This window comes from Melozone crissalis, unplaced genomic scaffold, assembly GCF_028551555.1.
Source record: "Melozone crissalis strain CALT ecotype California unplaced genomic scaffold, PUWL_Pcris_2 ptg000254l_1, whole genome shotgun sequence".
NCBI classification, from domain to species: Eukaryota; Metazoa; Chordata; class Aves; order Passeriformes; family Passerellidae; genus Melozone; species Melozone crissalis.
In genome coordinates, this window is record NW_026536012.1 from 99,676 (window position 1) to 124,876 (window position 25,201).

Genomic DNA, 25,201 nt, shown 5'->3' on the forward strand with positions numbered 1-25,201 from the left:
AAGGGCTTTATCTGATGGGTGCCTTCGTTCCGAGTGACCCGGGCAGCTACAGCCGTGCAGTGGCAGGGGAGGGACCTCGGGGTGGCACGGTCCCGCTGTGTCCCTGGTGTGCTCTGCTCTGTAGGGCCAGGTCAGGTCCCGCTGTGTCCCTGGTTTGCTCTTTGGGGCCAGGTCAGGTCCCGCTGTGTCCCTGGTGTGCTCTGCTCTGTAGGGCCAGGTCAGGTCCCGCTGTGTCCCTGGTTTGCTCTTTGGGGCCAGGTCAGGTCCCGCTGTGTCCCTGGTGTGCTCTGCTCTGTAGGGCCAGGTCAGGTCCCGCTGTGTCCCTGGTTGGCTCTGCTCTTTGGGGCCAGGTCAGGTCCCGCTGTGTCCCTGGCTCTCTCTGCTCTTTAGGGACCAGGTCAGGTCCCGCTGTGTCCCTGGTTTGCTCTTTGGGGCCAGGTCAGGTCCCGTTCCCAGCTCCCGTCCCGCTGCATTGCGCAAGGGCCCTGCGGAGACAATTGGGCTCTGCCATCGCTGATATCAGCGCTGATAAAATCTGTGTCTCCTTTGTTTGCTGCACACAAGCATCAGGGCTGCTGGGGGAAGTTTTGACAGCGCACTCCTCGGCACCCTGAATCAGTTCCAGATGAGAATGAGAGCTGTGTCCTGGATCAGAGGGAAAAACAGCCCAAACCAAACAAAACCACCCAAACCAAAGCTCTGGCAGGCCGGGTTATTTTTTTAGGTCGCAGGGCACAGTGTGTGCGTGCCTGGGGGATGAACACTGTCCCGCTGGTTGAGTCCTTTCCCCTTCCATGTCACAGCATTCCAGGCACTGGGGGTTGCAGTGGCCTCCCCAAAGCCCCCGGCAGCAGCTCGGCCCCACAGCTCTGGGGAAGATTCTCAGTGCAGAGCATTCTGTCCTGGACACTCCGTGGGAGAAATCCAGAATCCCTGTGGAGACATTCCCAGGGGAATGCACTGCTCAAATCCCACAGCCAGCCCCAAAGGCCGAACCTCGGTCCTCCTGCAGGACCCCATTCTCAGTGGAAGTTGCTTTCTTCTTGTGTTTTAAAAAGTGTTTGGAACGTTGTGTTCTGATTCTCAGCAGCCAAATCCTTTGGTCTGTAGTCGGGCAGGAATCCCCAAATATTTTTAATATTTATTATATATATTAGTCTTGGTGGGAGCAGGGGTTGGTTCCAGGTTGGAGTGGAACATAAAGAGGGGAAAGGGCTGTTCCTGAAGGGCAGAATTGGAATTTGCTGTCCTCTGCAGGGACAGTCTGCTCACCAAACTTAACTCTAAAATTACAAAATAACAATTACAAAGATTAAAACTTTTAGAGCTTTAAAAATCAAGGTGGAATTAAAAGAGGAAGCAAAGGGTTGCTCTGGAACTTTTCCCTCTATTCCATATGGAATTGCATCCATTCTGATTCACGCTCAGCAGTTGCCAAACAGTGACACCAAATAAAGAACATATTGATCGTTTCGATGTTCAAATCACCCAGAAATGTTCTGCTTTTGTCACCAGTTTCATCTCCTGATGAACTAAAAATGATTTCTGTAGCCGAGCAAGGTGTGCTAATAAATGTAACCACCATTGTGCAAGCGGGGAGGAATGTTACACTAAGAGTTAATGAAACATTTCATTGTAATATTTGCTCCAAGAAGTGCCTGTAAATGACAGCCTTAAGGATGCTATAATTGCAATACCTTTTTTGACAGAAAGGAAACAGCTGCTAATTATTTATGGTTATTAATCAAACCTGTCAGTTTATTCGAAGTTCATTGAGTTCACTGTAAATATGTATGATTACCAACATTTAAATGTTTTAAGCAGTAGCCTTTAAAAACTATTTACATACACCTCTCCCTGTCGGAAATGTTCTCACATCCAAAGGTAGCACTGATCGGCTTTGCTGTGCGTTGGAGCTCAGAATCATTTCAGGAATTCAAAATTTAAAAAAACCCCTTCAAAATCCTGCAGGGTGTTGATTTGACAATTAATATCTTTTGATTTTGTAATCAGGACTGTGCCTCTGGAGGTGACAAACATGAGCCAGGAGCAGGATCTGACCCAAGGTTTGCTGGGGTCCAAGATCATTATTCAGTGCTAAGGAACTCCATGGTTAAATTGAATTTAAAAGGGACTGTGCATTTCAATGTAGATATTCCAGTATAAATATCCTGCTGTCAGAAATCTCCCTTTCCAGGAGCAAATTAATCATCTGTGCATGCTAAACTCCTCCACCACACCTTCACACTCTTCAAAAGCTTTCTGAAACAGACTTTCCCTGGACCTCAAAGGCTGCAGGTTCCAAGCACTTGGAGAGAGGCTGTGGCCCCTGGAGCGTATTCCAGCCACCCCAATGTTTCCATTCCAAGTGGGTCCAATCCAGTCAGACCTTTCGTGCCTCAAGCCTGTGTTTAGGGAGGTTTGTCAGGCTTAGCACTTCATACCAAAATGCTTCTGAAATGTCACATTTTACAAGCAGTGTCCTTTTCTTTAAATACCAGATATGAGGCTGACAAAAGCAGGAGTTGATCAGAGCAATCTTTGTGTTCTCTGAAAAAGCCAGGGCAGAGTTCTGGGAAGTGGAAAAGCCAGCCTGTTTTCCTGCGCCTCTTCCCTCCCTCCCTCCCCGCCTCATTCCCTGTACAGCTTTTACAAGAAGTGACCCAAAATCGTGTCCCTGCTGTAGCTGAGTCGAGAACAGGACGTTTGGATCCGTGCTGGGAGCATTTGTGCTGGCCTGGGACAGCCCAGGAGGATGTGGGACAGCGTCTGTTCTGTGGGGATTGTCACTGAGCACAGCGTGGGGCCGGTCCTGCTAAGAGAATTCCAAGAATAAACACACACAAGTGCAGGGTTTGTTGGAAATGGACTTTGCTGCCATTGGACAGCTGTGAAATTCTTTCCTCCCTTTTCTTCCCAAAGATCCTCTTGAAGAAGAGAACTCCAGGGAGAAGTTTCCAGTTCAACTGGAGCGTTTCTGGTTCAGACTTCATAGGACAGGGTCCCCACCTGGCTCCTCCTCAAATGCTGCTGGGCCTCCACCTGAATTCCAGCTCCTTGGGGAGGGTATTTCTCAAATTTTGCATTGCAGCTTCCTGGGTTTCAGCTCTACTGCACACACTTTTCAAAGTTTCCACCCCCTTCCAGTGGGATCATCCCGTGCATGTGAAAGCCAAAAAGCTGCTCCTCACTCTCTCTAGGTCAGGAAGGAGGGACCCAGGCAGAGGTGCTGCTCACACCACATTTTCCAGCAGCAGCTGCTCCCTCTTTTGTGACACTTCCAAATGTGGCTCTGAGTGCTGCTGGAACAGCTCCTGGTGCACATTGCCTTGAGTGGGGAGTCACGTGCTGAAGTCAGCCTGAAATCCACCAAAATTCTGGAAACTGTGCTGAATTTCCTGCACAGAATTCCTGACAGTGTGAGTGACAGCACAGAGACCTTGGCCAAGCCTGACACCAGGTGCTTCTTATGCTGCTAAATGTAAGAAATTCTGGAAAATGCCTCAGAGTATAAAACTCAGAGCAGGAAAAGTAAGCCCTGGAATAATCCCCAGCAGGCTGGGCCATAGCTGACCTTCAGAGAGGAACAATTCCATTTCCATGTCCATTCAATCTGATATTTGAACTGGAATTGTTAATAAGAGGTGCTTTTAGTGCTGACATTTTGATTTCTTTGAACTCAGATTGAGGTGCTTAAATCAATGTGTTTTGAGGGCTTTAATCAAATGTGTTTTGAGAGTGAAAGGCTGTGCTCAGCTCTGCTGGCTGCAGCCATTTGGGGAGTGGTTACACTTTCAAGTCTGCCTGTCATTGCTGGGTCACGTTTGTCCCCATCTGTTCCTTCCAGGCATCTCTGTGCTGTAAAAAACCTGATTTGGGTCAGGACTGACCCCAGGTTTAAGGGATGTTGTCATACAGGACTCAGAATGCTCACATTTGGCTAAAATAGTCCAGATCTAGGAAAAAAAGTACAAATAAATTAATATCTGGTGTTCTATAATATCAAATTCCGATTATGGATAAGCAGAGAATGAATCTGATGTTGTTTCCCTGGTAATTTCAGGGGAAATGTGGTGCCATGTCCCAAACACACCTCTTACACAGCCAGGGTGTGCTGGCCTCAGCTCCCAGGTGGAGATGAGCACGTGCAGGGTTTAATATGGAACATTAAAAGCTGTCAAAACAAATGATGCTGCTCTGTAGGCTCCTGCCATCTCCCTCTTCCTCCCCACCCCGCTCCCCGTGGGACTCACTCCGTGATTTTCAGCACATTATTCCAAAAGTTCTACGTGCACTTGGGGAGACAGAAAGGCCAGTGAGTCACGAGCTGTGCAGGAGGGAGATGAATACCCAGGATTAGCACGGGGAAGTCTCAGCTCTGCTTCAGCCACTGAGGAGTTTGAGTCTGGGGCTTGAGGCTCTCCCCAGAATCAGAGTTATGGTGTGGGGGTGGACAAAACCTGGGTGTTTTGGGGAGCCACCACCCAGCTCACATGCGAAATATCCTGAATTTTTAAAAGCTGGGGGGTTGTGGATCAGGAAACTGAGGCTGTCCAGGCTCTGTGTGCTGGTTCTGCTCCCGGGCTCGCGCCGTGTCCCACGCTGCAGTCGCGGATCCGCCGATAGCGCTGACTCACGGCTTCACTCCGCAGCCCAGTCACTCCAAACAGGCCATTTTCTGCAACATTCTGCATTCTTGGGTGACTCTGCTCCCTGCAGATATCCCTGGATTTCAGCTGGGGGATGACAGTCCCGGGCATTTCGGGGAGAGGCAAACCAAGGGCACAAAGTTCAGCTGAGGCGAATCGGCGGGGTTGGCGTTTCCCCTTAGGTACATAAAATACCTATTGGAGGAAAACAGATTAAAATTCCAAACTGAAGCGGGTTTTTAAGCTGCCATCCTAAAGGATAATGCTTTCAAGTAATTACATTTAGCCATGAAAAAAACACCATTTTGTTATATTTAATAATTAATATCATGGAAAGGCTCATTCAGAACATAAGGGGTGACCTTGTGTCCTGTCTTTCCATGGCTCAGGCTAGGCATGGGGACACAAAGGTTGCTGTGTGTCATAAAGAATTCCTATGGATTATAGCTGGGATGCTTCCTGAAACCACATTCTTAACTTTCATATTGAGAGACATCAGGAAATTAAATTGAGAGGAAATAAAGGCAAATTTAGTGTTAAATTGTGACCTTTTAACCTTCCCAGGAGCCAAGGAACCTGATTTGAGCAGGCCTAACATTTTACCAGTAGCCTGTTCTACGTGGTTCAGATGACGTGGGCAGCCTTGCTCTGCCCCTTGTTTATAACATTTCTGAATAATTTTCCTCATGAAGAGCTAAGGATTATTAATAAACTTTGTCTTTGCATCCAATGCCAGTGGCCAAGTGAAGCTTTTCAGGTAGATCCAGGATTGTGCTTTGAACTTCCAGGATTCTTCCCTGAGGTTCCTCCTCCTTTTCCTACTCCAGCATTTATTTCACCACAAAGGACTTTCACTCTTGACAGACTCTTTAGACCAGAAGTTTCATTATGTCCAGGTTAAAACCTGATTTAATGGCTGCAGATGGGTCAGGGGATGAAAGCAGCACCTGGATTTGGGGGCAGATCCAAGCGAGGACCTTTCTGCCCGTGGTTTGCCAAATTCTTGTGAAACGGTGACACAGAGCACAGTCAATCCTGTGCATCTCTCAGACTCTGGGCTTGTTTTTTCCTCTGGTTGAGCTCAGATCGTTGCTGTGTGGTCTGGCTGGGGAGTTCCTTCCGTGCCGTGGGCCTCTTGTGAAAGTCAGCTCGAGGTTTCAGAGGAGGAGCTTTTGGGGCGCCTGCAGGGGTGCAGGAGGTGTTTGTGCACAGATGTGAGGATGGAGGACTTTGGGACGGGGAGGGGCTGGCACAAGCAGAGCCCCTCTCCAGCACAGCCGGATCCGGGTAGGAATCCTCAGGAATCCTCGGGAATCCTCGGGAATCCTCAGGGATCCTCAGAATCCTCGGCCGGGCTGAGGCTGAGCCAGCTCCAGAACCGGAAGCCGTCCAGCCACAACAGCCCAGGATGGTGCCCCACCTAATTAAGGCTGTTGAAAGGCAGGACTAATTAGCTTGGGTGGAGCACCTCGTTAGCACAAGGATGTTGCTTCCAGGATCCAAGTTGGTTTCCCCGCACGTGTGAGCTCCCCAGCGCTCTCCCACATGCAGCAAATAAGATAATGCAGTGCCCAGGTAAATCCTAGGTGGGTACCCAGGTCAGGATATCATCATATCCTGAGTTTTCCAGGGCCTTCTCACACTCCTGCACTCACGTGTGCTTGAAGAAAACACTTCTGCTCACACAGTAAAGTGTGCTCGCTGTGACCCAGCCTGGCCTCGTTTAGTTGGAGAAACAGAAGCACAATGTGGGCACAGTGTGATTTGCAGGAAATTGGGATTGGGATTTGAAATCCTCAGGCTCAGCTCTAGGGCTGGGTGGAGGCTTCCCTCCCATCCAAACCAATGGGCATCTCCATCCCAGCCTGCAGCTCCCTGGGCTCTTCCCACTGCCCTTTGAGGACTGTGGGGAGCAAAGCTGTGATGGGGCTTCACTTAATGTAAAAATCCATCATGACCTTGGAAATTCTGTCTTCAGCAATGCGTTCAAAGTGTGTTAAATTCCCTAGGAAATCATTCCCAGTGTTCTCCTTTCAGCTCCCTCCCTGGTGTGCACCGTCCACCTCCTGCACTCACTGTTGGACCCTGGGTAGGAGAATTCCTCTCTCGCTTCCTATTTCTCCTCCTGTCTTGTGATTAAGGCAAGAATCCCCGGGGCAAGGAGGAATCTACGTGGTCAGTGAAAGGATAATGTGCCAAACCCTGAGATAAAGTTGGAACTGAGGAATCTTTCATTCATTCAACAGGCCAAGATTAGATTCAGCTTCTCTTGCCATTTCTGCTTCTCCCTCTCGGAGGACCGAGGAATTCCTACTATGCAGGCAAATCCCTTTCCCAGATTCCCCGGTGATAGCTCTGCTAAGTGACATCTGACAGGATGCTTCCTGCATTTTGTTACTTCCATTTGGCACCATAAAAGCGCTGTCACTTACCCCTCTGATTTGTGGCACCTCGGCTGCATTGTTCCCTGCAGGGGGAAGGACACTGGGAAACGGGATTGCCCTGTGGCAAAACCATCCCACCCTACAGGAGATGCTATCTCCTGAAATCCTTCCTCAGAATGTCTCCAGTTTTCCTTCCTCGTTAGCATTTCAGATTAAACCTTTAGGCTTATCTCCACATCAGAAATTACCTCTCTGGGAAGCTTCATCAACTTCTATCAGCCACCTTTAGGTGCTCTTGGTGTTCACGCCTCGTTTTTGCAGCTCATTGTCATGAGAAAGGTGCAGTGGAGCTTTGGGAATCTGGAGCTTTCATCTCTCCCTGTAGCATCTTCAAAGCTGAGCTTTGCAGGGCTGACGTACAACCGGACGCATTAAAACACACAAAATGGATATGAAAGTGCTTTTTGGGTTTAATGCAGGAGCAAGACTTTTTATTAGCTGCTGCTTTCCGAGAGGTCCCAATGCTCTGTTGGGGTTGTTAGTGTTGTTTATTGTGTGGGAATGATGATTCCTGGTGAAACATCTTCTGCAATGCCCATCGAAGCTCAGGTCCTTCACTCCCAGCAACGTTTGGGATCTTGGAAAGGCAGTACTTGAGTAGCCCCATCTCTGCCTTTTTCAGTTTGTTTCTAAGGTGTCTGTGGGGCTATCCAGGGTCTCCCTGAAAACCTACAGCGACCCCTCCATCAGTTCTGAGCCTCTGGTTTTGGATCCAGCTGCTGGGCTTATCCCAGTGCTTTTCCCAGCTCCTGCTGCCTCTTCCATGCCACCCTCCTCTGCCAGCAGCAGCATCGCCATCCTCTGCTGGAGGGGTGATGCTGTTGGCACTGCCCACCCCAGGCCCCTGGCTGATGGCCCTGAAGGGCTGGCTCCATGGGAAGCACCATTCCCACCAGGCCTGGCCAAACCCAGCTCTGCAGATAAGGAGCCGCAGTCACGGCTGTGCACTGATTGCTGGGCACTCCTGGCTCCTCTATCAGCCAGTGGGCCCGTCCTGGTGGCCTCTGTGACCCGGTTCTCATGACCTGGGTGGTGATCCAGCACCCCAACCTGTGCTGGTGGGTGCAGTCAGGACTCTGCAGGTTTGTCCAGTTCTGCCCTAACCGGCTCCCTCTGGCTGGGCTCCCGCTCCAGGCTGACCTCTGGGATCAGCTCCCTGGAAATGCTTCATTTCTGCTCCCAAACAGCATGGCTGAGGTCCTGCTGCTCACCCCAGGGTGGGTTATAGGAACTGGGATCAATCTGGGATCAATCTGGGACTGGCCAACACCAGGGCTCTGCACGAGCTCCTCTGTTTGCTGTCCAGGCCTTCCACTGCCACTTGCCCTCAAGACTCTGTCATTGTCATAAGATTAATTTCATCCCACTTCAGCCACCTAAAAATTATAGACCAGTCTTAAGTGATGGCTGCTTTTTGAAGAAAAGCTTGGGAGCAAACCATCCTGTTGTGCAGGAAGATCAGGAATTCCAGTGGAGGGTAGCTCGGTGAAGCAAGGAGCTTCTCAGAGAGTCAAAATGCAAGAAAGGAGCAGGCAAAGAGTGAAAACCGCTGGGAACAAGGGAGGCCTGGAAAACTTTGGCATGTGTTGGGCTGACCAGAGGCTGATGGAGCTGTGAGTGGTGAGGGGACTCCAGTGGGGGGATGGAACAGGGAAAGAAAATACAGAAAAAAGTGTTGATCCATGGGTGAAACAACCTAATGGTAAGGGTACAGGAAAGACCAAAATAGTCAGTGGTTTTTTTTTTGGTCTCAGTTTTCATCCCCCAGCCTGCTTGGGAAGGAGGGATGGAGTTCAGTGAGGGAGCAGCCAGTTGGGGACAGGCTGGAGGAGGTGGAGGTGTCCAGGCCCACATCATTGCACAGGGGTCAGGCTGGAAAAGCTGTGAGGTCAGTGTGAGTCGCCCATGAAAATTGTGGTGCTTGGGAAGGTGACAACAGGAAAAAGGTGCATCTTTGAGAAGGGTGGGGCAGATTAGGGGAGCTGTGGGCTGCTCAGACTCTTCCCATCAGTGAGAGGTTACTGAGGTTTTCCTCTGGAGTCTATTTCCAAACACACAAAGACAAGAAGGAAGATTGGGAATGGTGGGTGCAGACTTGCCAGAGCAGGCCGTGTTGGAAAGGCCTCACCTCCTCCTCCAAGGGCTGGAGGGTGGCCTGGCCCTGGGGACGTGGAGGGCCATGGTGGGTGTGCAGGGAGCCCTTGGGCACCTTTTCCCACAGCATTCCCACATGGCAGCGGCTGCAGGGCTGGGAATGGCAGGACAGCAGGCTGGGGGTGAAGGCTGCTGGTGGCTGATGACAGGGGGGCCGTGGGGTGTCCAGCAATGCCCTGCAGCTGCTGGTGCTGCTGCTCAGCTGGGATGGCCCCTCCGTGGGTGGGAGGTGACCTCTGGGGTCCCTTCCTGTGCCTGGGGCAGAGGGGAGCAGCGAGCAGAGAGTGGCAGCACCTCCGGAGGGTGATTCAGCCCATCCCGGTACTGAGAATAGACCAGGATCACCCCTTGGAGCTCCCAGCCACTTTCCACTGCGCTGTGGGGAGCTTAGGTGATTAACTGGGGCTGGCTAAAGATAGCCCAGCTGGGCCCCCCGGCAGTGACAGCGACATTTCTGCGGCTCAGGGTCCCGCTCGGGTTACCGCAGCTGGCCTGGGGCTCAGGCTCGGGGCTGTTGACTCGGAAACATCGCTGCTACTATGGCACTGAGGGACTGCCGGCCCTGCTGCTCCTCTGGCCCAGCCGAGTCACACTGCAGGAATTCCTTCCTCCCCTCGCTGGGAGCCTCTGCTTCCCAGCTGGGCCCTCTTCCTTCTTGGGATGCTGCTGCCCTTTGGTTTTGCGGCATTCCCTGTGGACAGGAGGTTCTCCCTTCTCCTTTTTGTTCCCCGTGCTGACAGAAGCTTGGGCTTCTTCCTTCTTGCAGCCATTTTTGTGGCATTCCCTGCAACCAGGAGGTTTTTCCTTCTCCTTTTCATTCCCTGTGCTTTCTCTTGGTGAGACATCTCCTCCTGCTTCCCAGAATCTTCCAGTTTGAACCTGGATGTGTCCTGGATGTTCTTGGCGAGTGCTGTTTAATCACTGCCATGACGTCTTCAGCGGCTCTGGAGCCGTTTTTCTTGGGGCTGAGTTTTCCCAGCAGCTGGAATGGTGTGTCCCAGAAAGGACCTGTCTTTAATTAGGGAACTTAGAATGCCAGGCTCCTCAGCAATCCAACCAAAAAGTTCCTTTTTCCTGCTCGCTGTTGTTTGAAAAAGAGAAAAGAAAATAGAGAATAAAAATGCCCCCCAAAATCTTGGCTCTATTTTGCCAGAGGCTGTAGCTGATGTCAAACACTCATCCCCGATTTCAGTCTCCCACATTATTCCTGGCAGCTCCAGCTCACTCATTTCCTGGCATTTTTCGCAATTAGCAGTGGAAAAGCTTTCACTTCATTTTTTGTCTCTATCTTCCCCTCTCATCTCTGAACCCAGCCTGAATACAGGCCCCATTGTTCCTGGAGCTTTGGAGCCCCTGTTAGGATTTCATCCTCGTTCCCCCACAGCTGGATCTCCTCCAGTGCCACCTCCTCAGTGACCCCCTGCCAGTGGCTGTGCCAGTTCACCCCGTTCTCTCTCCGCAGGGATTTCACTTCCCAGGCCTTTCTGCCCCCATCTCATGTGTTAACGCTGGCTAGCAGAGGAAAAAATCTACATTTCCAAAGTACTTTTTTGTTGAAAGAATAAACTGTGAGACAGCTCTGTGCTCATTTGCATGCAGTGCCCGTGCCCGCTCTGGCTGCAGCTCCTGCTGAGCCCGGGCACCCGCTGGCCCCACTCCACGGCCAACAAAGAGCGAGCCCTTCCTCTCCGAGGGAGGCTGCAGGTGTGAGAAACCTGAGAGGGGACAGCTCCAGTGACTGGTCGGACTGGAGTCCCAAAAATACGGCGAGGGGAGAAGGGCAGGCTCGTCCATTTGCTGGGGAGTTGCTCAAGAGCGTCGTGGCTCCACCTGTTCCGCGGGCGCTGGGGCTCTGAGCCTTTCTTAGCACATCTGCACTTATCTTTGCAAAAGATATAATTAGGGTGGGGAGGAGGGACAGTGCAGCTGGTGGCTCCCTGGTTCCCATGGATTTTGCTCACTTCTCATTCCAGCCCTGCACTCCAGCAGGTCGGGAGCGCGAGTGTCCATAGGAGCTGCAGCAGGGAGCAGTTGGGAATGGCAGAGTGGGGCTGGGTGGTGCTGCTGGATGCAGCCTGCTTTCCAATCACACCTTTCCAGTCACACCTTTCCAATCACACCTGCTTTCCAATCACACCTGCTTTCCAATCACACCTTCCTCAGGTGCTCATACGGCTCTTGTGCTCAGAAAAAAAATCTGTTCATAGATTCCCAAGTATTGGAAGGTGCATGGGGGATCTGATGCCTCAGGTTTGGGTTTTCTATTTTCACATTCTGTGCTGCTTTAGTGTGTGAGTCTGAGCTTCACATGAGAGGATGGTGAGCTCTATGCACAGAGCAGGGAGACAAAACAATTCCTGCTCCAGCTGGGCACCAAGGACAAATGATCCCAATCTCAGCCCAGGAGCACAAACACCGTGGGCTGGAGAGAGAAAAACAAGCAGGGTGGGACTGCAGGGGCTAAAGCTGCAATGGGACAATGAACTGCAAGGTGCAAATGGAGCAGAACTGATCCCAGGGACAGAGCCCGTGCCCCTCGTGCATTTTGGGGCCATTTTGGTTCATCTTGGGTGCAGCCCTGGCTGGGCTCTGGTGCTGCCCAAGGTGGATCCATGGAGGAGATCCTTGGAATCAATCCCTGCTTTATTCTGGAACTCTGTCCAGCCTTTCTTCTAGGGCAGTTTTCACAAGGCATCAGATCTATAAAAGAAACTTGTAATTACAGGATTTTTTTCAGTGCTTGTAGTTTGGGAGGTGGTGCTGTATGATTTGGACATTTCATTGCAGATTCGAAGTGAATCCCAGGGGTTGTGCTCTGTACCTTTGATTGTTTTCCATGTGAATTTCCAAATCTTTCCAACAGAAGGATTTCCACAGGAATATTTTCTGGATCTGGTAGAACAATGCTTTAATTCAAGGAAATAGCTCTCAGAATCACTAACAGGATACATTAAACAAATAAATCACCAGGTGTCAGTTATTCCCTTGGCATTGTGAGGGATAAATATGTAAACATGTCCACACGATCCGTGAGCAACCACAGCTCCATTAGGGAAGGCAAAGGGTGAACGGCTCCCAGCCTGCACAGGGCCCTTTTCCATCAAGTCCTGGCAAGTCCTTTGTTGATAAACCTGTTTTACTCAACATGCTCCGGGGTTTTAGAGTGATGCTAGGCACTGGGAGTAATTAACGTGGGGCAATATTCCTGCTAATGAACCTCGTGTTGTGGGGCTGAAATAGCCATTTTCTGACACTGGTTAGTAATTAATGTGGGGTGATATTCCTGCTAATGAACCTCGTGTTGGGGAGGTAAAAGAGCCATTTTCTTTTGGTGAATGAGAGGGATCTGTGGGACTTTTATCTGAGCCATGGCCATGTGAGTGCCTTGGTAAATCACTCAGAGCACCCTTCTCCTTCTCCTTCTCCTTCTCCTTCTCCTTCTCCTTCTCCTTCTCCTTCTCCTTCTCCTCCTCCTCCTCCTCCTCCTCCTCCTTCTCCTTCTCCTTCTCCTCCTTCCACACCTCTTCTCTATCTCCTTCTCCTCCTTCTTTCTCCTTCTCCTTCTTTTTCTTCTCCTTCTTCTCATTTTCTCCTCTTTCTCCTTCTCTCCCCATCTCTTTTCCATGTCCTTCTCCTTCCCTTTCTCCTCTCCCTCTTCTCTCTCCTCCCTTTTCCTGCCCCCTCCCCTGCCCCAGGAGTTAAGATCCCACAGTTTCCAGGTGGGATCAGCTGCTGGATCAGTTGGGATGGACTCTCCCCTAGAGGGGCCCTCTCCCACCTTCCCCCTACATGAGCTTAGTCATGAGCAGCCAAGGAGTGAGGGATGCAAATGAGGCCTTCAGTGACATTAATGAGCTCTATCAGCTCCCAGATAATCATCTGCCATCCATATGATCTACTCCAGCATCTGCCTGCTCTCCCCAACCCTTTGTGTCATCTGCAGTAATGACAACAGTTGGAATAATCTGTCATAAACAGAGAATAATTAAAAGTGGGATGGTTTAAGATCCTCTGATGACTGCAGACTCTGGGCTTGCGCCCTACAGCTTCACCTGGGAATTAGGGATGTTTTTAAAGTTGTTTCCTTAATGTATCTTCCAGCTGGGGGTCTGGGACTGTGCTGTCAGACTTTTCCTACAGCAGAGTTTTCGTGCGCCAGGATAAACATTTCCACCTGGCCATACACATCCACCAGGACTCCAAAATCCTCGTCTCATCCAGGAGCCATGGAGGAGGAGCTCAGGTTCCCAAATCTGCTCCCTCTTCACCCAATTGCCTGCCACTCCTGGAGGGAAGGAACCATTTCCCCCTGTAACACTTGGATTTTCATCTTTGGGGGTTTATGAGCGTTTGTCTGCTGTAGGTTTTGTGAAATTTTACCACCTTGTCCAACATTAGGGGAACATTTCAGTGCCATGTTCTACACCCTGGATTTGGGAATAAATCCAGCATCAAAACTTTTCCCAGGCAAAAGGGAGCAACTGCTCTTATTTATTTTCCTTTTAGAGGAACAGATTTTATCCTGAGTCTAAATTGTTGAGGTAAGGTTCAGATAGAGTGATAATATTTTATTAAATCAGTTGGAATCACTGGAAAATTACTTTGGTGACCTCGAGTCTCAGCTGTTGCTGCTTCAAAGGCAGCTGGAGCTTGGGCTGGGAAGGACAGCCCCAAACACTGAAGAACTTTATAAATAGTCCTAATTTATTGCAGCCAGGATGAAATGAAGAGTAAATAACTTAGAAGATGTCTTATGGCACTGTAAACATGTGGAACAGGATGGACAGACTGAGTAAAGTCAGGAAAACTGCTGGAAGCTGCTTTTAACCTTCCATGTGAAAGTTCCTCTTGGAATTTTTGGCAGAGTCTATCAGAGTTTTTAGGGGATTTTTTAAAGTCTTAAGCTCCACATTCCCAAGGTTTGCAAGGAAAGTTGTGATCCAATAGAAGGAATTCCTCTTTTTCCTTGCAGAAGTAGAAATGGAGACTTTTACCAGTACAGCGAGCCCACAATTTGATCTTTAACAGTTGAGGAGAGCTGAGTTTGAAAGGATGTTGGCAAAAATTTGTCTTCAACATTTCTTGTCCACCAGATTGGACAATCTGTTCACAACTCAATCCCACTGGGAATATTCCTCCTGGATTATGGAAAACTGAGGGTTTTGGCAGCTGGAAAGGGAACTGCAACTTTTCCCCTAGTTTTTAATTCACCTGCTTGGGATGTGGTGTTTTGGCCTTAAAACTCTTGTGGCTTTACAGCCTTTGCACTTCCCCCCAGAAGTCCTAATGCTTTTATTTATCAGGACTGGGGTGACAAGAGAGAATCATGAGGGAATCAGGAGAGAGAAAATAAACCCCACTTGAAATTCTGGCATTTGGATCTCTTTTCAAAATGTTTCCTGGCTGGGTTCACCTCCTGCGTCAGCCGAGGGCAAAGCCACCAATCCCTCCTGCCTTGCTGTGGCACTTGGGGACACGATGGGGACAGTTTGTGGGTGAAGGGAGGAACTCTGCAGCTGCAGATAATGTTGGCCTCGTGCTCAGATGCCTGCAGGCCCAAGGGCCGGAGCTCTGCTGGGAGAAGGATGGCACAGATGGGGTTTGGGGGGAGCCAAGGGTGGGAGTTCATCCCATTAATCCCCTTCCCATCTGTGACGTGGGTGAAGTGTGTGCTTGTCCTTGCACTGAACTGCTCCCAGAAAAGAGGATGCTCCCCAAAACCTCTCACTTTCCAAGTGTTCAAGAGTGAAAAAAGGCCTCAAGTCCATCTTGATGAGCAGCTCTCACCTTTCCCCCTGTACCCAGCACTGGTGAGGCCACACCTCAAATCCTGGGGTCACTTTTGGGTCCCTCATCACATAAAGGACACTGAAGAGCTGCAGCATGTCCAGGGCAGGAAATGGAGCTGGGGAAGGATCTGGAGCAGCTGAGGGAGCTGGGCAGGGGCTGCAGAATCCCTGAGGGAGCTGGGCAGGGGCTGCAGAATCCCTGAGGGAGCTGGGCAGGGGCTGCAGAATCCCTGAGGGAGCTGGGCAGGGGCTGCAGAATCCCTGAGGAGCTGGGCAGGGGCTGCAGAATCCCTGAGGGAGCCGGGCAGGGGCTGCAGAATCCCTGAGGAGCTGGGCAGGGGCTGCAGAATCCCTGAGGAGCTGGGCAGGGGCTGCAGAATCCCTGAGGAGCTGGGCAGGGGCTGCAGAATCCCTGAGGAGCTGGGCAGGGGCTGCAGAACCCCTGAGGAGCTGGGCAGGGGCTCAGCCTGGAGCAAAGGAGGCTCAGGGGCCCTTGTGGCTCTGCACAGCTCCTGACAGGAGGGTTTGGGATCTGCTCCAGGGAACAGGGACAGGAGCAGAGGGAACGGCCTCAGGCTGGGCCAGGAGAGGTTTAGACTGGATATTTGGGGAAATTCCTTCCTGGAAAGGGTTCCCCAGCCCTGGCAGAGCTGCCCAGGACTTCCCATCCCTGGAGGGATTTAAAATTCCTGTGGATGTGGCACCTGGAGACGTGGGTCAGTGATGGCCTTAGCAGTGCTGGGAATGGTTGGACTGGATAGTCTGAGAAGGATTTTCTCACCTTGTGTGAGAAAAAGAGAGCACAGAAATGTCAGTAAGTGGGAAAAGGCCTCTAAAAAGGGGCTGCTAAGTCACCTCTGCAGGGAGAGATTCCGTGTGCTCCATCACCTTGCAGAGCTGGCAAAGGAGCAGATGGCACAACCTACCAAAAATGCAGTTTTTGCAGAATCCTGGCACTGCAGAGGTGCTGCATTTCAGGACGTTGGAGCATTCCCAGTGCCAGCAGAGAAGCACGAGGCGAGGGCTGCCTCTGTCCTCGCAGGGACTGGCAGCAGCTCAGCTCTTGTGAGGAAATGTCACCTCAGTTCTGCTGGAGTGCCACCAGCCCCAGCCCTCCTGCGCAAACACCGGGCAGGACTCAAAAACTGAAACTCCTGTTGTTGTTCCTCACTTCCCTGTTCTGTGTCAGCAATGAGTTCGGCCCAGCAAACATGACCAAAGCTCCGCTGTCATTTACGGGTTTGGCTTATGCAACCCCCAAATATAAACTGAAATGTGAGATGGTTGAAGATGCGTCCTGAAGTGTTCCAGGAGCCCCATCCCGAAATGGCAGCAGTGTTTCCAAAGTGCCCATGTGCCTCAGCTGTACCAGGAAGGTGATGGAAGTCAGCCACTGCCCGGGCCTTGGGACAGTTCCTGGCAGGGGGAGTCGCTCTGCTGATGTCAGTGGGACGCTCACGTTGGGTTCAGGGAAAGAACAACTCATGGAGCATCTAAACTTGTGTTTACTGTTTGTGGGAGTCGCTGTAGCAACAGCAGATACCACTCGGGGAGAGGATCCCAGGGCACTTCATCCCTGTCCTCTGCTCTGGAGCCAGGCTGGGAGAGCTGGGGGCGGCCAGCCTGGACAGGAGAAGGCTCCTGAGAGCCCCTGCCAGGGCCTCAAGTGGCTCTGAGAGAGCTGGAGAGGGACTGGGGACAGGGCATGGAGGGACAGGACACAGGGAATGGCTCCCACTCTAGAGAATGGGATTAGATGGGATATTGGGAAGGAATTGTCCCATGGGAGGCCCTGGAATGGATTTCACCCAGAAGCTGTGGCTGCCCATGGATCCTCGGAAGTGTCCCAGGACTGGGTTGGAACACCCTGGGACAGTGGAAGGTGTCCCTGCCTCTGGGTGGAACTGGATGGGATTTAAGTTCCCACCCAACCCAAACCATTCTCTGGTATCCATGAACATTAAATATGAGGAAAGCCAGAAAATATTTGTTATTTTAAGATCATTCCCACACAAAGCTTTTAGATTGGTAGAAGAGCAACTCCTAATGGATTCTATATCTGGCTGTTATTCTGGGGTAGCTGTGGATCTTAAAATATTTCACGGGGGACTTGGAGGGTATATTTTAATTTCACATGCTGGTTCTAAAAGCAAATTTAGCCTTAGGAGTGGGACTGTAGCCCCTGCTTTCACAATTTATTGGTAAATATCCCCAAGTTCATCAGAGGGAGCTCGTGCAGCTGCACGCAGCCAGGGAGGGCTGGTTTGATAAGAGTTGGGGTTTCCGGGGTGCTGGGCTCAGGCTGCGTCACTCGGTGCCTTCAGGGACAGCTCTGAGTTTCTGAGAAGGGCTGAGCTGGGCCCTCTTCCTGCCGTGGGCCAAGACAGTGACTCTTCTTGACTGGCCCGTGTGGTTCTGTGAAATGAGAGGGAATGTGGTGCCTGTGACGTCCCCCCTGCCCCTGCCAAGGCAGCCCGTTCAGAAATGACTGCCCGGTGACCACGGAGGGCGCACGCCTGCAGGCATCGGTGCACCAGGCTGCTTACGTGAGAAAATGAGTGAAAAATAAAAGATTGGGATGAGTCAAAAGCCAAAAACACCAGGAAGAGCTGCACAGGGATGCAGGTGCTGCATCTCGCTGGGTGCCAAGGCCAGAGGGAGCTGTGGGCAGGCTGGCCGGTGTCAGGAAAAATGCAAATTCTGAAAGAAAAATGTGAATGGTGCTTTTTAAAATCCATTTCTGCCCTGGAACAGCAGCAGAACTCACAGTTTTCCCCTTGGAGTGATCCTTAACAAGAGCTGCTTGCTCTCACTTTATTGAGTCTTTGCCATTGAAATGACTGGAGGTATCTTAGGGGGCCGTTTTCAAAATATCCCAGTTTAAATTGTGAACCCATTGGGCTCTCAGTGGTTTCAGTGCTAAGGCTTAGGCAAGTGCCAGTGTTCTGCATGAGTAAACCATGGAGGGATCCCTGCTCTCCCAGGATTCCTCCAGGAAACCTCCCAGGGATGAAGCAGGGAGGCAGAAAGCGAGGGAAGGAGGGTCCTGATGCGCCCTGCTAAAAATGCCAGAGAACATTGCAAATGTGTAAAATAGTCACTCTTTATTTAGCTCATCTTCTGAAACCCAAAAATAAATATAAAATACTTACAGCCAAACCCCCTAAACCCTCACGTTTCCTAATTCATCTCGATATCCCTAATATAGTTTTGCTTGTTTTAGTTAGTTTCTTTTTTTCTTTTTATTACATAAGACTCAGATTACAGAGTAAAGGAATATCCTGAATATCAGCTCTGGGGAATGGGAGTCCTTCAATATCAAGAGCAGATTTCTGTTCTGGGTCCTGCCTTCCCTGATGGCTCTTTCTGAGGTGAAGTTTGGAAGTGAAGTGACAGTGGCAGCGGGTCCTGCAGACCTGGGCAAGGCTGGAAATCCCCCAAAAGGCTAAAATTAGGGTCTGGTGTCAGAGTCTCTGTGAACCTGTTCCTTCTCCTCCTCCAGGAATGCACACATGCCGTGGCTGTGCTTCTTGAGGAGTCTCAGAGCAGGAGAACGCAGGGTTTGATTTAAACATGTGAGGTTTAGTTTGGCTGAGATGGGTTTTTGGCTCTTCCTAAACTTATTTTACCTGTGCTGGTTTTATCAATTCCAACGTTTTCTGCAACAAGTGGTTTGAGTCCTTCTGGGTCAACTAATTTACAGGAAAAAAATAGTTGAGAGGGGATGGGAGAAATTCCCTCGATGGCAATGGGAATTTCTCATGGGAGAAAGGAAAATACACTGAGCTTTGTGTGATTGTGGCTATTTTCACCTGCTTTGTGATTAGGCAGGAATGAGAGAACTTTGAACATTTGAAGCTCTGCAGGCACAGAAAAAAAACCATTAACTTCCAGTGCCACAAAGATTTGGATTCACCAAACCTTCCAAAGGTGCCTCTGCCAGGTTTATTGCTGAGTTACCTTTGGCAGGGTTTATTTTCTGTTTATTCTCAATCATTTGATGGAATGTCCCTCTCCAATGCTGCTTTACTGATGTGGTGAGCGACAGAGAGGATCTGTCCTTGGGAAGAGACAGCAGCACGGGGTGCAGCTCTTTGCCTGGGACACTGGGACACGAGGGACATGAGGGACACGAGGCAGGGAGGGCAGGGGGACAGGGCTGGGGCTCTGGCTCAGCTCCTGAGTGTGTGTGAGCAATCCTGCCTGTGATGTCACTGGTACCTGCCGGTAGGAACGCTGAATCCATCAGCCCTGACAGATTTATGGGATGAGCATATGTTACCGGGATTATGAGAAGCAGTTACATTCATGGGGAGATTTTATGATTCACTGTATCCGCTTGTGGAAACCTCAACTTTTACCCCAGAGCTGCTGGGGAGTGTCCTGCTGGCAGGGCAGGAGAGCTCGGGGAGCAGGGACGGTGGGTTTGGGGTGCAGGGTCTGCTGGGGAGCAGGGGGCTGATGGCGACAAAGCCAGCAGAGCTGGGGAGCCGGGAGGGACAGGGAGCAGGGACAGGAGTGGGGAATGGGACCTGGAGTGGGGAATGGGATTGGGAGTGGGGAGTGGGATCAGGAGTGGGGAATGGGACCAGGAGTGGGGATCAGGGCCAGCAGTGGGGAATGGGACCAGGAGTGGGGAGCAGGGCCAGCAGTGGGGAATGGGACCAGGAGTGGGGAGCAGAGCCAGCAGTGGGGAATGGGACCAGGCAGGGCTGGGGAGCAGAGCTGGTGGGTAGAGAGACTTGGTTAGATTTAGGAGCAGGGCTGGAGGGGTTGGGGAGCAGAACTGCTGGGGAGCAGAAGCAGGCAGGGGTGGGGAGCAGGGATGTTGGGAGCAGAACCCTTGGAGAGCAGGGCTGATGGGGTTCAGGGCTGTTGGGGAGGAGAGCTCTCGGGTTCAGGGCTCTTGGGTTCAGGGCTGTTGGGGAGGAGAGCTCTCGGGGTTCAGGGCTGTTGGGGAGGAGAGCTCTCGGGTTCAGGGCTCTCGGGTTCAGGGCTCTCGGGTTCAGGGCTGTTGGGGAGGAGAGCTCTCGGGTTCAGGGCTCTCGGGGTTCAGGGCTGTTGGGGAGGAGAGCTCTCGGGTTCAGGGCTGTTGGGGAGGAGAGCTCTCGGGTTCAGCGCTGTCGGGGAGCAGGCTGTGGCTGCAGGGGGAGCGGGGCTGGCTCAGCAGCAGGAGCAGCATCCCGCGGCCGGCGGGGGAGGCCGATCCCCGCAGCAGCCGGCGGGGCGGGGGGGCCGCGGTGACGCTGCCGAGCCGCAGCCCTGCCCTGCCCTGCCCTGCCCTGCCCGGGGGGCGCTCGGTTCCCCCAGCGGCGGGGGCCGGGCCGGGCCGGCGGCGGGCGGGGACTCGCTGGCGGCGGCCGGGGCAGCGCAGCGGCGGCCGCGTGATGAGGGAGCGGAGCGGCACCTCCGGCAGCGCTGGCGGCGGCTCGGGCGGCCCCGCCATGGACGGGCGGCCGCAGCGCCAGCCCGACTACATGTCCGTGTGCCTCTTCGCAGAGGAGCCCTACCAGAAGCTGGCCATGGAGACGCTGGAGGAGCTCGACTGGTGCCTGGATCAGCTGGAGACCATCCAAACCTACCGCTCCGTCAGCGAGATGGCATCCAACAAGGTGAGCCCACGTGCGGCACCGGGATGCGGGACGGGGGTGCGGGACGGGGATGCCGAGAGGAGCGGGGCTCTGAGCCTGATCCCGGCCCGTCCTCGCGTCTGTCCAGCACAGCAGCTCCGAGTTAGTTGCGGTGAAGGCGGAGAGCGTTCCCCCTTGAGACGCGTGCAGGGAGAACTCGCGGCGGGTGGCGTGGGGAGCAATGCGGGATGGATCCGGGATGGAGCGGGGAGAGCGATCCGGGATGGATCCGGGAGAGCGATCCGGGATGGAGCGGAGAGAGCGATCCGGGATGGATCAGGGAGAGCGATCCGGGATGGATCAGGGAGAGCGATCCGGGATGGAGCGGAGAGAGCGATCCGGGATGGATCAGGGAGAGCGATCCGGGATGGAGCGGAGAGAGCGATCCGGGATGGATCAGGGAGAGCGATCCGGGATGGATCAGGGAAAGCGATCCGGGATGGAGCGGAGAGAGCGATCCGGGATGGATCAGGGAGAGCGATCCGGGATAGTCTTTGAGGGGCGCGATCCGGGGTACCGTGGAGAGCCCTATGGCTGCCGCAGGCTCATTTCCGAAAATTAAAGAGGTTTCAATTAGCGCCGGTCCCTTGGAGCCGATATGAGCAGGAGCACTCTGCAAACGCCCGCATTTAGCAAATCACCACGCCAGAAGTCAATTAACTTCATTGCTTAATAATAATAACGGCGAACTGTAAACATTGTGGGTCCGGTATTTTACGGCTGTTTTGGCTTTCGGTGACGTTTTAATTTGATTTTAATGCGCTGGGCTGGCACCGCTTGGCAGCACATGGTGAGGGTGGGCAGGCAGGGATGGTGACAGGGATCAGCTCCGGGGCTGCTGCTCCGCGGAGCTTTCCTGCGAGCCAGAGGGGAATTGAGAGGTTCTCCGCACAAAGTGCTGAAGTAAAGCAAGAAAAGCCCGTGGTGTTTAGAGTCAGGGGAGCAGGAGAAGAGCAGAGTGCCTGGAGTATCCTGACAGGCAGCAGAGGGCAAAGCGCGAGTTCTGAGCAACTTGTGGGAGTTGGTGCTCCAGCTCTCCTGAGCCCAGCTCTGCTCCAGCATCTCACGGAGCCGGGCACAGCCCCGGGCACGGAGCCGGGCACAGCCTCAGGCACAGCCTCGGGCACGGAGCCGGGCACAGCACCGGGCACAGCCTCAGGCACAGCCTCGGGCACAGCCCCGGGCACGGAGCCGGGCACAGCCCCGGGCACAGCCCCGGGCACAGCCCCGGGCCAGCCTGGCAGCTCCCGGCCCGCGCCTGCCCCTTCCAGCGCTCCCAGACAGCGCTTCCAGCCCCGCCGTGCCCGCTGGAATTGTCACACTCACAAATTCCCAACCCAGCGCCCGTCGCATCCACGGCCCTGCCCAGTTGCGATGGTTTTAAACCCAATTCTGCACCACCCTGATGTCTTTGGTTTGGGGTTTTTTTCCTTATTGGAAATGATTGCAATCAGAAACTGAATTTATGGGGAAAAGTTGAGCAAAGAAATCCAGTGTTGTTTCAGCTTCCTCTTCTGGTAGTGATTACCACGATGTGCAAGGGCAAAGGAAGCAGTAAAAGTTTTACAGTCCGAGCTTTCAAGAAAGAAATATTATTTTATTCGTTTGAGTTTGTGTTGAGGGAACCCTGGATGAAAGTTGAGGAGGGTTCAGGCTGCACCTCCAGTGTGAACACGGCGCCCTTCAATTTGAGATTACTTTTTTTTTTTTTTTTTTTTTTTTTTGCTGACTGACAAATCTGGCCTCGTGAAGGTGAAACTAAATTGCTTTTGTAGCACTTTAAAGTTGCGATTACTCGGGGTGCAGATGGCTCACAGCTGGCTCGTCATAACCCGTTTCTGAAATGTCTGCGCTTTTTTGGTCAACTTCCAGTTTCACAGTTTTCAGCTGTGAAAGAGAAGCATAAAATGGCCTCGCACCTCGCCTGCCTTTGCTGTGGAGCTGTGAGCATTGTCACAAATCACGGTTCGGGTCGGAAGGTTTGGTTTCAGTGCCTGGCCATTCGGGGGATTTGCGGCTTTTTGGGGGGTTGGTGGCAGACAAGGTGCGGGCTCTGGCAGCGCTGGGTCTCTGCTGCACCTCCGGGGGTGAGGAGGCTCCGCCGCCCTGCCCCGCTCCGAGCATCCCGTCCCGTGCTCCGAGCATCTCCGTTTGTCACCGGCCAGCAGCGGGGCCGGCAGATGTTTTGAAAACAGGATGCTTGGGCTGCGCGTTATTAAAGAAAAAACGGAAAGAGAAACAGTCTAGATAGGAAGAAAGCAAATCGGCTCGGCATGCTCCCAAGCGCAGCAGCAGAATAAACACTGACCTATCTTCCTGACCTCCGCTCTCGCCGGTTCCTGGCCCCGCGCCACCCCAGCCAAACTACGTCATTTGAGCCCGATAGTAGGCATGGCACAGCTGTTGCAAGTGTGACTCGAATTTCCTGTCTCCTTCCTGACAGACGTAGTTTAGAAAATCCAGAGTTGCAACAACAGCGCCGAGAGGGGCAGAGAGGGAGGCTCTCGGCATCCGTGCGCGCAGGGCGATTCTCGGGAGCGCTGCGGCAAAAATAAAATAGAGGAGGCAGCGGAGGGGGCAGAGCCATGCGGGACGGCGGCAGCCGCGCTTTGAGCTGATGGGGTTCGGAAGGCAGCGCTCCAAACATGTGCGTATTGCTCGTTCAGCGGCTGAGCCTGGGGGCTGCGCTGGCACGCGGGGACCCTGCAGTGCCACCCGCGGGGATCCCGCGGAAAGCTGGCAGGGAGGGAGGGAGGGAGGGAGGGAACGCTGCTCCCCCTGATGCTGGCACCGAGGCACTCCCAGCGCAGGGCAGCCCGCATCTCTGCAGAACTAACCGTGCACAGCGCTCTTGTCTTTCTAGTTTAGAGGGAAAAAAATAATAACCTGCAAAAATACCTGTTTGCAGCTGCCACGAAGGGAGTTTGTTTCCCTAACACTGAATTTCCTAACATTCCTAACATATAGGGCCCTGCAGCTTTGCGCTGACACAAAATAACCTGGAAGGAGCTCTGCAGGCACTCAGTGCTGCTTGAGAGACCCAGCCACCCTTATTTACATTATTCCTACACATATACTCAATTTTTCCTGTATTTATCACCACATCCAGCTTCCAGCTCAGGCAGCTGCTGTGTCAGAAGGGTTTGTGAGTCAGTGATGATAAAAAGGGGCTTTTTTCTGTCCTGGCATTAGGCAGCTGTCCTTAGCCTCACTTTGCTGCAGAGGGGACCTGCTCTAGTCCCTAATTTGGGATCTGGGGCAGGATGTGCTCAGTGCATTCCCTGGATCATCAGAAGGAGCGGGTCTTTTTCCCAGCTGAAATGCTGGCCTTGCCAGCTCCAGGTTTTTATGGGGCCATCACCTCGTGAAATGGAGGGATGGAGAGCATGGATTGCTCCTGCAGAGCTGCCTGTCCGTGCAGCCCAAACAGAGATACCTGCATGGACCTGAGCTGCACCTCTGCCTCTCCTTAAATTAGACCTTAATTCAGAGCTTTCTGCAGTCCACGGAGTCCAGAGAACAGAATTTCTGCTCTCCGGGGATATTCTAAGTTTAAATAGGCAGAGTGTGAGTGGTGTCCTCTCATGACTTTGCAAACCCCCTTGGCTCTTCCCAAACTGTTACTTGGAGGACTCTTCCTTGCAAATCCTTAAACTCTCTTACTGCAGCTCTTAAGGATGTTTCTGTTATTCCCAAGTGCTGGATCACTCCAGCCTTGTCCAGCCAGCGCTCCGGGACAGCAGCACAACTGTTCCGTGTGTTCCTCTCTCGCTTGCGAGCCGCAAGATAAACAACACAGCCGATCTGCTTTTGCTGGGATTTCAAAGGGCATTTCGGGCAGGAAAGCGGAGCAAGGCCGCCCCTCGCTTTCGGGAGAGGGCGGCTCAATAAACATCTGGCCACGAACGTGAAGTGCCGGTGCCAGCGGTGGATGTGCCGGGCTGCACAGCGTCCGCGGCCCCCGGCCCCGTCCCCTCGCTACGTGATGTTTCCCTTAAGCTGTGCCGGGCTGTTTAGTCTTGCCCTGGCTTTGCGCTGCGACTTCCTTTGTTTAATCGCCGCACAAAGAGAGGTTTGTTCGCTGCGGCAGCCGGCGGAACAAAGCCGCTTCCAGGTCTGCTGTTTTTGCACGGCGGGATGAGTCACTGAGCCGTGCCGGCATTCCCGGGATCCGGAGCGCCCCGAGCCGAGCCGGGCCGGGCCGGGCCGGCGGGGCCGCGCCGGGCGCGCTCCCGCTGCGCGCTCCCGCAGCGCCCCGCGCTCCCCGCGCCGCTTTGACGTCGCTCTTTAACCCTTCCGTGGCCGGGCAGCCGCGCTGCCCAGCAGGACCCGCGCCGGCGGCATGCTGCAGGAGGTAGGAGCTGTGTCTGGCTGATTTTGGGGTGTCCCCCCATCTGGGGGTGATCTTGTCCGTGCTGGGATGTCCTTGCGTTAAAGGACAGGGCGCCGCGTTCCTCCGGCGCTGCGGGAGCGGGGCTTGAACCCCGGCGCTCGGAGGGGTGAGCGGGAGCTGCCAGGAAAGCTGCTGGAGCAGG

The 25,201-nt window shown here is 52.8% G+C and overlaps 1 protein-coding gene across 2 annotated transcripts in view; it reads left to right on the forward strand.

Annotated features, from left to right (window-relative positions):
- Positions 1 to 25,201, forward strand: part of PDE4B (phosphodiesterase 4B) — a 135,051-nt gene that overhangs the window by 87,515 nt on the left and 22,335 nt on the right. For both annotated transcript variants that reach the window (XM_054294557.1, XM_054294558.1), the window contains exon 6: positions 20,536 to 20,648. In XM_054294557.1, coding sequence (XP_054150532.1) covers positions 20,536 to 20,648 — 113 coding nt within the window. The remainder of the gene's footprint in view (positions 1 to 20,535; positions 20,649 to 25,201) is intronic.